Raw genomic sequence first — 17137 nt, forward strand, 5'->3', positions numbered from 1 at the left:
GAACAGTAGGAACGGTGCAGGCATAGCACCAGCAATGGTGACAGCTTTAGGAGACGTGCAGACAGAGCACTTAAGGAATCATTTCCTTGTGTGGTCTGTTTACGTCCCCCCCATCTTCATATCTATTTCTGCTAATTTGCTTGGCATTAGATGGTTTGCAAATGCAGCATCTTTACCGTCTCCATTCCATATTGGCAGCGCATATGCACTTTAGCTTAACGTGACAAGGAGTTGGGTATAAGCGATGATCAGGGTGCCTTGCACTTTATAATAGCAGCTATCAACGTTTAGGRAAAAAATAAAATAAAATCAGAGATTTACAAATGCTTCCTGTTCTGGCAAATTCAGCTCCAGACTTTTCTATCTTTAAAATGCATGACAGGTATAAAACATAAACATAACAATATATTTAACTGTGTAAAATACTGGGAGATACAGAATTTATGAAAAATGCTACCTGGTACTGTGCTCTATTTTATTACAGGATATATATTTTACCAAATGACTTTCAGAAAGAGAAAGCACTTTTTATTCCTTATTTGCATATGTGAAAGGAAACATATGTCTTTCCACTCCCTCCTGGTCTTCCTACCAACCCAAACTCAGTCCTGCCACTGAGTCTCCCCCTCGCCTCCGGTGACACCCACCACAACCTTCCTCTCAATCTAACAGCTCCCGTCGGCTGGTGCCCATCGGTCTCCAGCCCACCGCCAGCCTCCACTCGCGTTGCGGTCTCTGGACTACCTGCCTCCACATGAAGAAAGCTCGTGACCCTCCACCAGCCTTTCCCGTCTCAGTCCCTCCAGCTCCCGACATGCATGAGCCCTGGTGACCTTGYAATACTGTTCTAATGGAAACAGAAGTTCAAAGTTTGGTTAAAAGCAAAACAAAGTTCTTTGCACAAAGCTTCAAAATGAAAAGATTTTTTAGAAGTGCCATTTTCGAGCATACACGGGTAGGTGACTGATTCATAGCATTCCAGGGGGTACAAGGAATGCATTTCAACATCTAGAAAAGTCCTTCCCTAAGATTTTTTGGCCAAAAATGCTTTTAGAGGTGAATATTTTCTTATAGCCTTGGTTCCATTGAAAATTCTTCCTATTAAAGTACCAGAACCAGACCTCCACCCCTGTTCTCCCTGACTTTCATAACTTTAATAAAATAAGTTTCCTCTCTTCTTCTTGAGAGCTTGTTCTGCTTCTCAAGTCAAGTCTCCCTTGGCTTTCTGAGGGTCCTTTGCTCTTTTAGACAACTTAAGGCTCCAAGAGATGCTACTGATGTTCCCTTCTACCATTCTGCATTTCATTTGCTACCAGCTTCATATCAAGACCTAACAGAAGTCTCTTTCTTCACATGGCCTTCCTCTAACCGAAATAAAAGCTTGGCTTATTTCTTTGATATCTCCCTCTGGCTATGCAGACACAAATTCCTCCCAGTACAAAACCTGAAAATCACAGCATTATAATCTGTGGCCCCACCTGCGAGACCGAGGTGAATTTTGAAATGGTAGTTTATCCTCATATGAGCAAATCAGCTGGGATAACTACTGATCAGTTGAGAAAGAGGCAGCCAGGACTGCAAAGCAAAGCCCGGTTGGAACCTGGAGCTCCAGAACCAAGGTCAGGGCCCCAAGCAGTGACAAACGTGAGGTTGCCAGAGGGAAAATCCTGGGACTCTGGTTTTCAGGAAAGAAGGCTAGCTTAAACTATAACACAACGGCTGGGCTCTGCAGCTGAAGAGGAGCTTAAGTGCAGAGTAGTACTGAGGCTAATAAAGAATGAACATCCATAATAAAAAAACCCCACAAGGTAGGCTGATGAGGACACTGTTTTAGGGAATTTTACTGCTGGAACCGCTATTCCCAAGGCAGTGAACCTGGGGACGAGGCTTTCCCAACCTCTCCCGTAAAGCTCTGTCTTCACAAGGGCTGCAGAAAGTTGCCAGCACTTAAGAACTGGATGCACCGGCAGTGCTGCCCAGCAAGCGGACTCACATCCTTTCACTATTTCTTTGGGCTCCCCCTGTTTGTAGATCAGCTTTACACTTAGATAACGAGCCCTTTGGGAAGAGGTTTCCTTTTTATTTTATTTCTGCGCACGGCTCTGGCTTCACAGGGACACCACACAAGCAGACGACCAAATACCACGCTGCAGCTCGCGCAGAAGGGACGAGAGGGGAACCTCTGAGCTTCCGAATGCCAACGCCTAATTTGAGCACAGTTTAAATATATAAATTATAAAAGTTCCCTCCTCATCTCAAAGGATTTAATAGGTCTCTGTTCCAGGTGCAGAAAGGCTTGCTTTGAGCCAGCAAACCAACATCTGAGCCAACACTTAAACTAATGCAGGATTATGCCGCAGAAGATACTACTCGTTTCATCCGAGGGATGCCTTCCCCGCGCGGCCTTTAGTTACTTCTTCCCCTCTCCCTCGCCGCCTCTCAGGTCCGGTCTCCAGGCGCCCGCCTGCAGCGCGAGGGCTGCAGCGCTGGCACCAAACGCGCTGCCAGCCGTAACCAAATGTGACATCTACTGGCTGAAGAGAGGAAGAACCCGCGCTGCTGCTCCCCCTGCAATTCCGCCTCCTCCCAACACAGCGCGTGCGATAAGCAGTTGTTCCTTCTTCCATCCAGACCCGATCCCAGGCAGCGCCAAACACGGCACGTCGCTGAGGTTCACCTCAATTCACTTTGGCCTAACACGTCTGTCTCTCGACAAAAGCTTCAAGAGAATTTAAAGCCGGGTTTATGGAGCTGCATTTGGATTTTCTTTCAAACTGCTCATGTTAAAACGTGACCCGTGTGATGACGTTTTGAGGGCTAAATAAATAGAAAAGCAGTTCGGAGTGGTCTCAGGCTCRCTGATCTCCCCGCCGCCTTCCTGGAGAGCTTTCCGCGAGCTCACTCGCACACCTACTGGCATGACACCTTTGCATGTAATATATATATTTTTATATATATACACATATGCATGCTGTACATACGTACCCATAAGCCTGTCTGTGCCCAAGCAGAAGTTGGTTACTAATGCATTTCAAAAAATAAAAAAAAAAGAAAGTAGAAAAAAGAAAGAAACTTTTTCGGAAGTGGCAATTTACCTGTCACCTGTGCAAACACTTTAAAGTAGTGCACTGGGGATTGCACGCACGGAGCGGGGAGGCAAGGCCACTGGGCAGCAAGCGCTAAAGACCTGATAAATGAAGGACTGATTTAAAAAAAAAAAAAAAAGGCCGTGCCGTCACGCAGAGAGCAGGATGTCGTCGTGCCACTGGAACGACAGCTTGTCACCGAATGCACGCAAAGCGGAACGCGGCACCTAAGAGCGGGGCGAAGCAGAGCAGCTTTGGCAGCGTCGTGGCATTCGCAACGCGAGACGGCCGCTTCCCGGGGCTCCCCGCACCGCCCAGAGCCTCAGAGCCGCCTTCCCCGGCTCTTCCCTCTTGCTGGCTCCCGGGAAACATCCTGGCCGACGGCCGCTCCAGTTCTGCCGAGCCGCGGGCAATCCTCCGGCGTCGCAGCGGCGACGGGGCGCTCGGCGGGAAGGAAGCGAACCCAAGCGGCAGCGAACGCGGAGCGTCCTCCCCCTCCCGGGATGTTCATCTGGATAACCCGTCATCCCGTTTACGGGATGGGAAACGGCCGCCCGAGCCCGGCACGGCACCTGGCTCGCYGGCTGCTCCGTGGGCACGGGGCTCCCGCGCCCTCCCGCTCGGCCGGCGGCGGCGGCTCTGCGCTGTCGGAGCCGCACCGGTGTTCCCTTTTCGGTATTCCAGTTGCACCAAGCATCCCGCGGTCAACAAGGAGGGCTGCGTCTCGCCTCGCTTATCACCCTCCCATTCACAAACACGCAGATTTCCAGCTCCTGGGAAGCACGCAAGTGCTCCCCCTCCCTTTCCTTCCCTTTTTTTCTTTTTTAATTAATTTTTCAATTAATTTTTTTTCAATTAATTTTTTTTTTCTTCTTTTTCCCCAGGACAAACTTGGATTAGAAACAAGTTAATCTGAACCACGGTGAAAGCCTCAGATGACCCTTCCCTCCCTCCCTGCATCCCCTCCTCAAATTAGGCACCTCAACCTCAGCATGCAATTAGCTAACTTCACTCTTCTCTCCTCAAGAAGGGACAACGAGGGGACGGCCGAGACGGGGCGATGACGCCTCGCGCCCGCCGATGGAAAGGTCGCGTGTGGCACCGGGCTCCGCATCGACGGCCCGCGATGAACACGCCAGATTTCCAACCCACGCTCCGGCCGGGCTTGGAAGCTCATCGTTAGCTTCCGCCAACGGGCTGCGGAGCAGGAGCTCGGTGGAGAAGCCTGCTGAGATGGTACGACCCGTCYGTCGCACCCGCTCGGGTCAGGCGCGTGGGGGGCTGCCACGGCTGTTCTCAACTCCGGTTCTCCACTGGCAGGAGCGGGTTCAGCAGGAAACACGGCACCGTCAGTACTCGGCACGCTTTGGACACTGCCTTTCCGCCTGTACGTTTTCAGGAGATGTTCTGGGCTCACCAGCACTGTTATAGTCTCCACGGTCTCCAAGGTCTTTAATTAAAAGCAAATACCTGCTGCGTCTAACAGACGAATGAAAAATAATTTTTTAAATTACAGTGATACTTCAGGAGGAATTTTAGGACCACACAAGCAAGCCTAGAGGTCAAACAAGGTCTTAGACTATTTTTTACCTCCTGAAGTTCCCAGCTAACCATGACTGTCCCTAGGTTGGAAAACTCAGGAGGAATATGCTAAAAAAGCAAGAACAATAATTATTTGTTTTGACATTCTCACATGCGCTTCTGAATACAGGTAAGCACACGCTCAACTAAGCTGGAGCCTAAATGCTTATTTCTAGGGTCTGGGAATACATCCGCGTTCCCGAGGCAGCCAGGGACGTCGCAGTTGAACTACTGAAGGCTGCTACTGCAAAACAGGGGGACGGCAGATGCAAACACGACACTGCATAGTGCCAAAACAGGTACCAAAACTGTACCAAAACACCACATATAGAAAGAAAAAGGAAGAGGAGGGGAGGAAAAAAAMCAAACCACACCACACCCACTGCCGGTTTGACTCCCGACACGAAACTGGGATATCGGACTATTGCAACCAGTGACACATAAGAAATTTTCTCCCGTCCTTGGGAAAGATATAAACATCACCGCAACCATCATTAAGCGTCGCATGAGAGATTGTAACTTATATAGTCAGTTTATAGCCTGTAACATTCATTTAGACTTACTGGAAAGCTAATAACTTACAGTCAGCTTGTAATCAAATCTTCCCCAGAGAAACAGCGCTACGGACAGCGAGGATTTACAGGCAGCTTGCATGCGTGTCTTCRTAAAAAAATAAATTCATTCTAGCAATAATTCAAATCACTCACTCTAWAAGCTTTCTCCAAACTTAAGCCTCGGAGTTCAGAGGCGCTAAAGAAGCCCCAGCTCCATCCAGGCTCTCAGGGCCTCACCACAGAGCTGCAAAGCCTTTAAGAGGGACCCTTTACACCATGCGTTTAACAGGTGCCATACCAGCGACGGTGAACACCTGGCCGCTTCTTCCCCCAAATTCCCGGTGGTGAGATACAGGGAAAGGGAAGCAAAACCACAGGTTTCACCTAAAACGACTCAACCTCTGCAGCTGCTGCTGGTCTCGACACTTGCTGGGACCTTCTCAAGGGCCCCTCAGAAAACGCAGTCCCTGAAAAGCAGGTTTACCGCAGCATGCAGCTTCAAACCAGAGCCGGGAAACTTTGAGGTGGATAAAAACCACACAAAACTGAGCWGGGTTAAAAGAGAAAAGACGTCAGAGCTACTTCCAGGTGCAATCCGTCCTGCGCACCCACACCACAACCTTGGCGTCTCCCGCAGAGCCGAGGGGCAGCATCCCGCTCCGGCAGTGGGTTGGACGTCTCCGCACCGGCTTGCGCGTGATCCGTCGTGCAGCGCTACCCGGAGCCCGGCGCGGACAYGCCGCTTCCCCCTCCGCAGCCCTGCTCAGTGCTGGCAACCTGCTGCAGCGCCCGGCCAAAAAACCAGYGGCCAACTCCGGGTTTGACACGGTCGGAGACAAAAGGATGGTGGGAAGGAGAAAAGCTGCCGTTCCAGCTGTGCTGGCACATCTGCAGGGCGGATGCAACTTACTTACGGACTGGATATTAATAAAGCTGATTTCAGAAACGAGGATGCAAGCTGCTTCACTGCGAGACATCTTTAAAATATGCAATTTCAACAAGTTTTCTCCATGTTTAAACATGGCACCGTTTTCAAATAGCTTTAAAGAAAGTCTTGGCAAAAATTGGATTTCACTGTACTGTTGAAAAATGGTAGGACCAGCCGGCTAGAAAGTGAATTATAAGGTACAGCTCAACCTGAAGATTAAAACAGAGGAAAGTAATACCAGATGAACCCGAGYGGGAATTAGTCAAACGCACAGGCGTTGTATTTGGTGCTCTGCAGGAAAAAAAAAGGTTGCAAATGAAACACGTAACAGTGTTTCGTCCCCAAAATTTTCAATCTATTCAGTGGGACMTGCTGAGACCCAGAGTGTTCCCTGACTATACATGATTACTATATTAGACATACTATACCGTATAATTAATGATTATTAATTAATTTAACCATGTTGCTTGTGTGTCTCTAAATAGGCAACGAGAAGGAAGCTCTTGCACGTGCCTGGCTTTGGAGGGCAGCAAACCAAGGACTTGGGTGAAGAAAAATTAGTGCATGAGGATCTCRCCTACGAACAAGTGAAAGCACAGGCTTGGTATCAGGAAGTCCTGCACTCAAGGAGTGGGCAGTGGTGCTCCACAAAAGGCAGTTTATGCTCGAAGTCGAGGATAACCTGCTATCATCCATCCCAAGCTGACGTTTTCTCAAAACAGGTATGTACCTTAAGAACTCGGCAAAACAGATATGCTACTTAAAAATTTCTGTATGCACRGATAATTTAAATGTGAATATTACTTGCTTCTGCCTTTGCTTCTGACTCTACTGAGGTTCAGCTATGCTCAAGGAATATCTGCCAGTGAGACCACTTTATCCAGTAATTACTGAAAACACAGTGTACAAGACAGAAATCACATCACCGAAAAAATGGCTTCAATCTTTTATGATTCTGGCTAACGCCTAAGCTCACGGGATAATTTGCACAGATTATTTGACTTGTCAAACATGGGCAGCAAGAGAAGGGGAAGGGCCGCTTCGTGCTCCAGCTGACGGGCAGGAGCACAGCCCCGAGATCAGAGCTCATGGTTTAATAAAACACACGACTCTCAAAGCAATCCTACGTCCTGCAACAGCAACGAAGCCGGCGATAGCGTGGATAAAAGGTCTCAGAGGAGCTGAGTTAATTTAAACTATTATTCCACGGAAACATCTGAGCTGCAGCCATGCCCACGAGTTTGACTGCGCTATTCAAGAGGAGCGAAGTACATGAACCAAAGGCGGCGCGTGGTTTCCAACGGGATTTTAGGTCAGGAATCTCCAACTCCCTCCCTCCTCGCCGCCTTGCTGTGCTGCTCCGGGCCGCTCCCGTACCCGGTGCGCAGAACTGTGTTCGAATCGCTCAGAACCTGAAGGGATCAGGTCATTTTGGGGTGGAAGTGCCTCGGAAAACAGCACTTCTCCTCTAGTTGACCCCGTTGCGCATTCATACATAAAAAGTAATATTCTCAACATCTAACTGCAAAAATGAGGGTGAAGAAGGTTTAGGAAAGGAAGTAAATCCTTTTCTTTGGGCACTAAACCCTCTCATTGATGGTGCACAGGCAGAAATTGCCCTGCAGGCGGGCAGCATCGGTAAATCCTAGCGCATTAGCATGCTAGGAGACCTGGATTACATTCCCGGGTTTGGCACCCGCCGGCTCTGTATCCTCAGAGCGGACATTCCGTGTTCTGTTCCTCAGTTTCCCCATCTGTACAGACGGGAATAGCGACACTGCTGCCTGTCATAGCTTGCTCAGAGGTAAGAATTAGGCCCAGCGGTCTCTGAGGTATCTGGCCCTGGCTGGTATGGAAAATGGGATAATGAAGCATGTAGGACTCTGGTCCGATCCTTGGTGCTCATTCCTGCCCAGCGGAGCATTTGTATGGTCCAACACTCACTTCCAGTATTAAAAAATAAATATTGAGTCTGGCCAGACAGATAAGCCCGAACCCAAGTCAACAGCCCAGCCAGAGCCGTGGCGCATGGTGCCACATCAAACAGGTCCATCGCTGTGCTCAATCCCGTCACACTGCCAGGTGGCAACTCCTTAACTCCCCCGCAGAGCAAGAGGACTCTCTCCATATAGAAATTATCACGGCCAAAGGCCTTTTTTTAAGGATGGTATGGCAGAGAGGGAGAGGAGGTCATAGGACTCGCTTAATTGGTACGCACTCAGGTCTGAAGATGCTTTATCAGTACTTTCTTAATGCCCCCAAAGTTCCCCTCTACCGAGCTAATCTCTTACGCTGCTTGATTACTATCTGTCAGCAGGTTTGGAACGGGAAAAAAAAGAAAAAAGTCTTCAGCATATACCTAGTGTCTTCATATCTTTACCACCATTTTTGGTCTTCCAAACAAAAATGCTTAGCTTAGACCTTTTAAAAAATTTCGTTTCCTTTTTGGCACACTTCTGTAATGAATTGGGCTGGGACCAAAACCGAACAGATTTAAAGGCTGCTCAGACTCATCTTCAGCCAGAATACAGAAGTCCCCCATATCTTGCCTAGATGCAACTGTTAACAGTTTGAACAAATTTTGATAAATCCGAAATACCCTCATTTGTTCATCTGAGCAGCACTGGAAGCTTCCTTTAGAAATCTGCACGCCGTGATGTCCATCTTATAAGAGAAAGGAAAAATAGAGGAAAAAAAGTAGAAAAGCAGATGCCCTCTGCGCTGGGCAGGGCTTTGGAGACAGTAAGATCTAGCAGCCTGCTTTGCCGCTCTGCTGAAAGGTTACAGCGTTACGGTAGCGCTGAGCCCCTGCACTTATTCAGGATCCTGCTGCCCTCAGCGACTTTGATCCTCAGCTCTTCTGGCTGATGAAGTTGCCAGGAGGTAGAAGCTGCTGAAGAGGCAGCACCGAGCTCTCCCAGCAACACCGGAGCCGCCTGGAAGCGATTGCTCACGGCTGCGCGCGGGGTGTTCGAAGCTGCCGGCATGCAAAAGGCGGAATAAAGTCCATCTTTGGGAGTTCCCTGAACGTGAAGACCTGAGAGTCAAAGATGCTCTTCAAAAAGAATCGGGAATTACCTTGCAGAGAGACAAATGTCACTTAATAAAGCATCCTCTCATATTGCGTGGCAGTGGTCACACACAGCTGCGGAAAAATAAATGCTGTTTTCTTGGGGCGTCTCCATGTCTTTCGGCTCGCCTAGATGGTGGTGTGAAAACTCCCCATTGCCGAGAGTATGGGAGACCTTCCACTGCCCACAGCTGCCAGACGTGTCCAGGCTCCCGGTGGCAGACACGGTTCCCGGTGGTCACCTTGTCCCATGCGTGTCGGCACGGGGCACGGCATGGCCTTGCTTGCCTGCCTTTACCGTAGTGCAAAAACACCAGATTTCTGCCGTGCGACGAGCTGCCTCTGGACAGGAAAGGTTGGATTAGCCACAGAACTAAACTGTTCTATTAACCGGTTAAAGAGGTTAATGCGTCCTTCAGGACGGCATCAACCGAAAGGCAGGAGAGCAGCGAAACCACAAGAAAGGCTGCGACACAAAAACCGGCGTCCTACAAAGAGATGCGCGTAGTTAATCCTCAGGATCTGCGAATAACTCATTGATTCTACTTTTAACTGAAAATTAAAAGCAAATTTTGATTGAAATTAAACGCGAACTGATTTTTCCCGCAGCTTTTACTCTTGCAAAACCCAACGCTGAAACAACTAATTCAGCGTTGGAGAAAACATCCCTTTGGTCCCAAACCCCCAACCGGTACAAGGCAGAAGTGCTGATGAAGGGAAAAGACGCTCTTCCTCCCCGTTTCCCAGCAGAACGCAGCCAAGTTAATTCTCTCTTCACCTGGAGCCTTCGACGAGGGCTCTTACTGCCGTGATTTGACGCGTGGCTATTTGGCTTTGGGGAGAAGGACGGAGGAGGCTGGAGGGACCCTGGGTCTGCCCGCAACGAGACCAACGCCGGCCACCCAGCTCAGCRCCCGCCCGAGCACGGCGTCGCGGCCCTGCCCCGAATACACGGAGGTTTTCTCCGGCACCGAATTGATGGAGGGAAGAAATAATCCTGTTGTACAAGATTTAATGGGGCCTCATTTCTGGATTCATATTAATTATTTAGATCCGTGTAAACATGAATTCTGCAGTTTAGGGAAAAACCTTTATGTTTTACTGCAGTAAAGGAGCTGTTTTGATGTTTGATTAGGTTTTCTTTGAACTAGGCAATTTTTCAAAAAACGCATTACGTTTTACACGGTTTAACCTCTCTGACTTAATCTGTAAAAGCCCCTGTTTCTTCCTAATTCTGTTAAAAAGGCATTCCAGCTGTGTGCCATATAGAGATTTAGTTGTTTTTTACAAAAAAAAAAAAAGGATATTTGTTTTTCTTTTTTTAGTGTCTTAAGTTTTTCAGGACAAAGAATATTCCTTCTTGCACCAGTGCGAAATGCCTAGCAGATAATAGATACTACCCCAAAGCAAATAACGAAATGGAAAAACAACAGTGGATTTTGTTTAAGGCGTGAATTGTATCATGACCAAAGGTGGTAGTTCTTTTCAGCTGTAAAAACCGAAACTTTTTTCCTCCGGTAAAATGTGCAGGCTCTGATAACTAAATATTCATGGCAAAAAACATTCCTGCAGCTTCACCCATTAAAACCGCCTTCTAGACAAGCTATACCCTTTCTAATACACCATGCCTGGAAGCCGGTGGGCTGAGGAGCGAGCTCCTGGGGAGAAGGACCATGCTCTGCACCCGCCAGGGACGCCAGGGCACCCCGGGGCTGGGGACCCGAAATTCCCGACCCCATTCCCGGCTCCRACAGACCATCCATCAGGTCTGTTCCCGAAAACAAGGTCACTCCCATTCACTCCTCAAAGAAAAAGAAAATGCATCCGCCAGCTACGCTAGCACAAGGTTTTCTCCAGAAAACCGCTAGATGGTTTTGATGTTTTTTAATTAGATTTGATTTTTTTAATTCAATTTTCTGAAAGAATWGGCACCACTAAGTGCAGGTGAATTCTGACCACACACTAAAACATCGAAACAAAATAGCATTGGCTACTTAACCTTTTTGGAAGCACAACCATGTGTCACTATAAGGAAAGGGCGAAGAACGTCCGGGCCCTTTTTGTGCTTGGAAATCCAGCTGAAGCCCCTCGAGAAACGGAGCAGTGGGCACCTCTGTTAGGGGATGGGGAATAACTGAGTACCCGACCCTGAACTTTTACGGAAAGCCTATTCCTGAATCTGCCCCGTTCCGGAAGCTCAGCACGGCAGAGGCCGGTGCGCTCCAGGACGTCCTTCCCTTTGCGCCGCGACGAGGTCCTGCCTTCAGTGCCGTTAACGTTAGCTAAGCTGGCTACGTTAAAGAAACCCTATATGCCATATAGGATTGCTATAAATGCTATAGCAATAGCGCCCGCTCGCAGGGCAGGCAGCCACCAAAGCGACACCCTTCCTCCGCGGCCAGGACTCTCCTCTCCGGCACAGCACGGCTCCCACGGGCTCGACAGGCGCCGCCGCGCTTGCTGACAGCTTGGAAAACAAGACAGCTGGGCTTGCTGGCATGGAGTTGTAAAAAATAAAATAAAATAAAAAAGGAAGAAGGATTTAAAAAAGGGGGGAAAAAAAAGCACTGCTCTCTGCTTTTGCACGCTTTAAAAGCAGTTTTCAAAAACCAGACGTCGCAGAGGGAGCATCTTTCCTCGAGCTGTAGCTCGGCAGCAAGGAGAYGACAACTCAGCACAAGGCTCTCGACAGCGCTACCCAAAAGACGACAAAGCGCGAAGGGAGCCGGACCGGCCCGCCGTGCCCACCCGCTCCGGCAGCTCCCAGGATAACCAGCGGACAAATTGCCCCTGAGAGCAGGTTCCTGCAGCGCGTCCCGGCGCCGAGCTACCCGGAGCATCCGAGCAGGTCGGGGAAGCGCCGGGGCGAACGCGAGCTATCTCCGAGCGGCAAGCGGGGCGGCAGCCGAAGGACCTCTCCGCTCCCGGGAAAACACCCCGGGAGGACGAGYTGCAAGAGAATTCAGACGTGGAAGAGCGGTGGCACAAAACGGCTTCACTGTGATTCATCTTTACGAAGTTATAATGAATTATAAGCAGCAAGTTCTAAGTTATAATAAAATAATAGCAAGTTCCAATAAGTTTTAAGGGATTTGTCTCAAACTCAGGACAAAACAGCGGGCTGGAGGAGATGCTTGTAGCAGCTTATAATGCAGCGCAGGAGGGACGGGACCAATCAGGTGACTTACAGTGCAAGGAGGCTATTTTAAAAGCGAGTTTTGAGCCTGCTGTTGGAATATTTTTACTGACATCCCCTGCTCTCAGGCGACTTTTTCTTCTTTGCTCCGAAACCAGTGCGGGCCACGGGGAGAGAGGTGAGAGGAGACCGGAGAGGACCAGGCTGGAGCAGGGAGCCAAAGCAGACGACCCCCCTCAGCCCCTCGCTGCTGGCTTCTATAATTCCGTGCTCCTGATTGCTCTGATATTAAATTTGGCTTAAGCCAAAGGGTCTATAGCTGAAAAAAATGCCACATATGGAAAACCTAATAATAATAATAATAATAACACAAATTGAAAAGACCAAAGCAAAGGCAGCTCCTTAATTCCCACCGCAGGGAGACCACGCAAGGATGCACGTCTGCCCAGAAACGATGCAGGCTCCCACTCTATAACATGGTAAAAAGGCAACAAAATACCCACGGATAAGTTTTGCAGAAAAAAAGAGAGTCTGATAATTCCAGCTCTTCCTTCCGCCTTCCCACCTGAAAATACTCAGCTTTCATTCTGATTTTTCTTGACCAAAGCAAAAAGATTTTTTGCTCTGAATATTTTACTCCATCTGAACTTCTAAAGTTCCATAAAATTATTTCAAAAGAAATAAATCAGCTAGCCCTCACATTTATTTTTAAAAGTGTCTATTYGCTGTTCCAGGAATTTCTGCACTCAGAAAAAGGAAAACACTTTGCGATCACAGCATATGGGAGATCTGAACTGACATTTGATAATACATTATACAGAAAAATCTTTCTTTAAAGACGTTCATTAGAGCTGCAAAATTATCGTTCACAAACTAGGAAAATGCAAAAACAACAACAACAAAAAAAGCAGAAAGAGCCCCAGCTCCTAGCATACCAGCAAGGGTAAAATGGGAGAAAATAATRAATCCATTTTTAAGAGATATTAGACATGGCAGCCTCAATAGAGTGGCATGGAGAAGAAAATGGTAAAAAAAAGAAGAAGAGGAAGAAGAAAAAAATAGGAAAGAACGTCCTGCTCTCACCGAAAAGCCTAGACTCGGCGGGAATTGCCCAAGGGAGAGAGACCATGTCTTTAAATCAAAAAACGCACCTCTGCCCACGCTCCCKGTCCTCCCCACGCAACACGACTCCGATGTCCCCGGTGTTACACACATTTTCCGCATTTGAGGGTTTGTTTTTTCCCAATCTTCCTCCCATCTTGGCAGGGTTTTAGTGACACGCTGCCTGAGATTTACTTCCCGTCAGTCCTTGCCTGTGACGTGCACTGTCAACCGCTGGATAAAAACATACAGATTTAGAAGCCGTGATGAAYGACACGCGCTTTCCCACGATTTTGCTTACATGTTCTTCTTTATTTTTAAGACGCTAGCAGGTTAAATTTGCCTCCGATTGGTACACCTGATAYAAATCAATCCGCTTTTCCCCATGTGATTTATTTTGCTGGTGCCTTCTCAAATTGGGCTCAAAATATAAGCGCAATAAAACCAGATTTTGCAAATTCTAGGACCAGTATAAATCTTTTCATACCGGCTGCTTTTAGTTCTGTACTAAAAAGCTTTCTCTCAGCATACAAATGTTTCTCTGCAGACCTTGCAACGTAAGCATTGCAGCACTCCGCTACTACGTGAAAACCTGGAAAGAAAACGGAGTGCAAACGGACTACTGTGATTTCCACTGTTCCAGCCGAGGGAAGAGCACTCAACTATTGCCGGATTCCTGCCGCAGAGTTGGGTTTTTTTCCCCCCGTGTGTGTGTCTTTGTGCAAGAAGCGACCTATTTTTTGCATTCACGTTCCTGGTGAAATGAAAGTCTCCTTTTTATCAAGTCATAATTTTTTCGGTTCCCCAGTGCTTTAACTTCATCTGTCCCGATGAAGCTCGGGGACAAACGCATCCCTTTGGYGGTTCTTTGCTGGGAGCAGTTTCAGCTGCATGTGTCACAGCACGTATTTATGAAATATGGGGATAATGGTTTCAACCTTAAAGGACTAAGGGAAGTACTGAAGTCGTAACCAAAAGTGTTACTTTCAGCGTCTTTATGCAACCATACGGCACGAACTCGCATAACGGCACAGACTAAAAATGAGCRTGGCACGCAGAGAGATGAGAGACAGAGCACATCATAAAACCATTTTAGTACTAATTTTCAGTTATGTGCCTTGCTTTGGCATGGCGATAAATCACAGCAACCCACTCAGATTGTCCCAATCTTGGCAAAATAATTGCCTTAGAACAGCTTTCCACAGTCTTGGGTCCAAAGAGTGATGAACAGTAAATTGAACTGCATTTACTCATTTGAGGAAAAAAAGGCTTTTTCTCTTGTTTCCTTCAGAGCCACRTTTTGGATTAAACTCCGAAGAGTTTGAGAAGCTGGTGGCTGTGAAAATACCTGCACTTAGATCGGAATGATAAGTCATCCCACGGCTTAATTACATTTCAAAGGGACCAGAGCCATTGCTTATCGGGGCATTCACCTTCACCCACTCTCCCCGCGTGAGCACGGCACGCTGCCATCCCCGATGCGGCCGCTGAGAACCAGACGCCAATCGACATATTCTAAAAGAGGAAAAAAAGGTATCCACATTCGGGCAGGCCAAAATTTTTCTGATAAAGCCAAGTTCTGCCGAAAAACGCTGGGGAGATGAGTCAAAACGTTTTGTTTGTTACACCTAAGGTCCAAAAATGTTTTTGATAAAGCCAAGGCAGGAACCCGCTTGGTTTTATCTTCTGCCCTGGTGGGTCGGGGAGCCTGAGCGCTGCAGGACGCCCTGCTCCAGGACAGGTGCCCACGGAGGCTCTGCCCGGACATCCAGGACCTGCAGGATCGCTGACAGAGGCGCTCAACAGTTTCATCCAAGGGGCTTGGAGCGCAAAAGCTCTGCAGCTGATCGATTCATCAATGTCCTTGCTGCCGGTAGCAGTGAAGCCAATAATGATGCCCATTTTCCAAGACAAAGGCAGGGTCCAGGGAGCTGCCAGGTTGCCAGAACCTCAAAAGCAAAATAGCACTTAGATCTGACCATAGCCAGGGCCAAGCAAGTAAACAAGTAGTAAATAAAATCCCAGCTGACCTGGGAAATCGTTCCTTTCGGACAGCTCTCTTTTACATATTTCCATATGCTTCAGACATCTGCCTYGGGCAGAGACGGGTTGCTAGAGCTGCCGGGAGGAGGCTTTCCTCCCTCCACCGACCCTCACCAAGGCTGGACACCAAGCCTGGAGGAAGGCTCTGCTCCTCAGACACGTGCCGTTGACGTGACCTCAACCGGCGCGGTCTGCCRCGCTGCCGCGGCCCTGGCGATGCCTGCGGCAGGCAGGGAGCGTTTCCACCGCTCGGCTACTGATTCTGCAAGCCGTGGTCGCTAATGTCCGACAGAAAAAGAATCAAGACTTGCATCTCTAACAACCCACTTTAACACTCAGATCCAAGAGGGGATACTGAAGATAAAAGACGTGCTGTGAAGTACGTCTGAATCCAGGACATTAATTACGCCACACGGGTAGATCACGGCAGGGCTGGTACACCCTCCCCGAGTCTGTGATCTTGTGCATTAGGATCACAAATTCCTTTGCTTTTCAAGCAAAGAAGCAAATTTCAACCCCGCCGTTACCCATGGGTTGCTCGGCGTCGCTTGATGTTGTGCTTCGAACCCCCCAGTCCCCAGCTCGCAGGACTTGGAGAAGAGGAAATTCAAGCCTTACTGCAAACTTCAAACAGACGCAATCTGTTACCTGACAACTCTCTCCGGCCTCTCTCAAACGAACAGCGACGGAGCCTGCGGGCGAGGGATATTTGCATTTAGCCTGTAAAAATCTTTACCCTTGAATCACTGAACGGAGAGCAACCTCCTACCTTGCTACCAGCCTTGCTGCAACCCAAACACGTCGCCTCAAGTGCCGGGTGTGCAGCGAAGGACACGGCTCTTGGCTAAGGAGCCGGCGGAGCGGCAGCCAATGCCGAGAGAAGCCGGAGCCCGCGCGCCCGCCGCGGAGCCTACCTGTCACCAGGAAGCTGCAGCGGCCGGCCCCCGCTTCGTTGATGATGTTGCAGTTGTAAACGCCGTAGCTGTCGCGCGAGAGGCTGCTCACGGTGTACTCCGTCGAATCCTGCACGTCGAACTGGCCCGTCCGCAGCAGCTTGCCGCCCAGGCGCCACTCGTAGGTCAGCACCCGGGTGGGATACGCTCGCAGGACCCGGCAGCTCATGGTGATGCTCCGGCCTTGGCCCTGCCTGATCTCCAGGAAGGTCGGCTCCACGGCCGGGGGGTCTGCAGGGAGCAGAAAAGGGCACACAGTGGGTCGTCTTCCCATAASCTGAGTTAAACAGCGTCTTAAATAATTCAGATTCGCAACAAGAACCTCCAGCAGACTTTTGATTCTAGCAAAATACAAAATGAATAAATTATAGCCCACATACAGCATATGCAAAAGCCTAACTTCACCCTTCTGTTTGCCTTTTGGTAACTTAATCATTGCAAAAGAGAAGGGCAACCTGGACAAAGAGACGCTGGCGCCCAGCTCTTTTCTTGCTATTTAAATCAGATAACATCAATAAGAAATGAGGAGATGCTTGCAGCTTGRTGCAAAACAGCGACAAGACATTCCGGCTCTTTAAAAAACTCATCTCTTTTTAAGACCACTAGAAAGAAGAAATTCTGAGAGCCTCCTATGCCAGAAGAAGARGATGTGAAATCTTTGCATCCATATTAAAAGGGCTGTTTT

At 48.6% G+C, this 17137-nt stretch overlaps 1 protein-coding gene across 1 annotated transcript in view; it reads right to left on the reverse strand.

Annotated features, from left to right (window-relative positions):
• The window catches only part of MDGA2 (MAM domain containing glycosylphosphatidylinositol anchor 2), a 232614-nt gene that overhangs the window by 51824 nt on the left and 163653 nt on the right, over positions 1-17137 (reverse strand). Inside the window, exon 9 of the mRNA XM_026056066.1 lies at positions 16414-16683. Coding sequence (XP_025911851.1) covers positions 16414-16683 — 270 coding nt within the window. The remainder of the gene's footprint in view (positions 1-16413; positions 16684-17137) is intronic.

This window comes from Apteryx rowi, unplaced genomic scaffold (genome assembly GCF_003343035.1).
Source record: "Apteryx rowi isolate R43461 unplaced genomic scaffold, aptRow1 scaffold_13, whole genome shotgun sequence".
In the NCBI taxonomy this organism is placed as follows: Eukaryota; Metazoa; Chordata; class Aves; order Apterygiformes; family Apterygidae; genus Apteryx; species Apteryx rowi.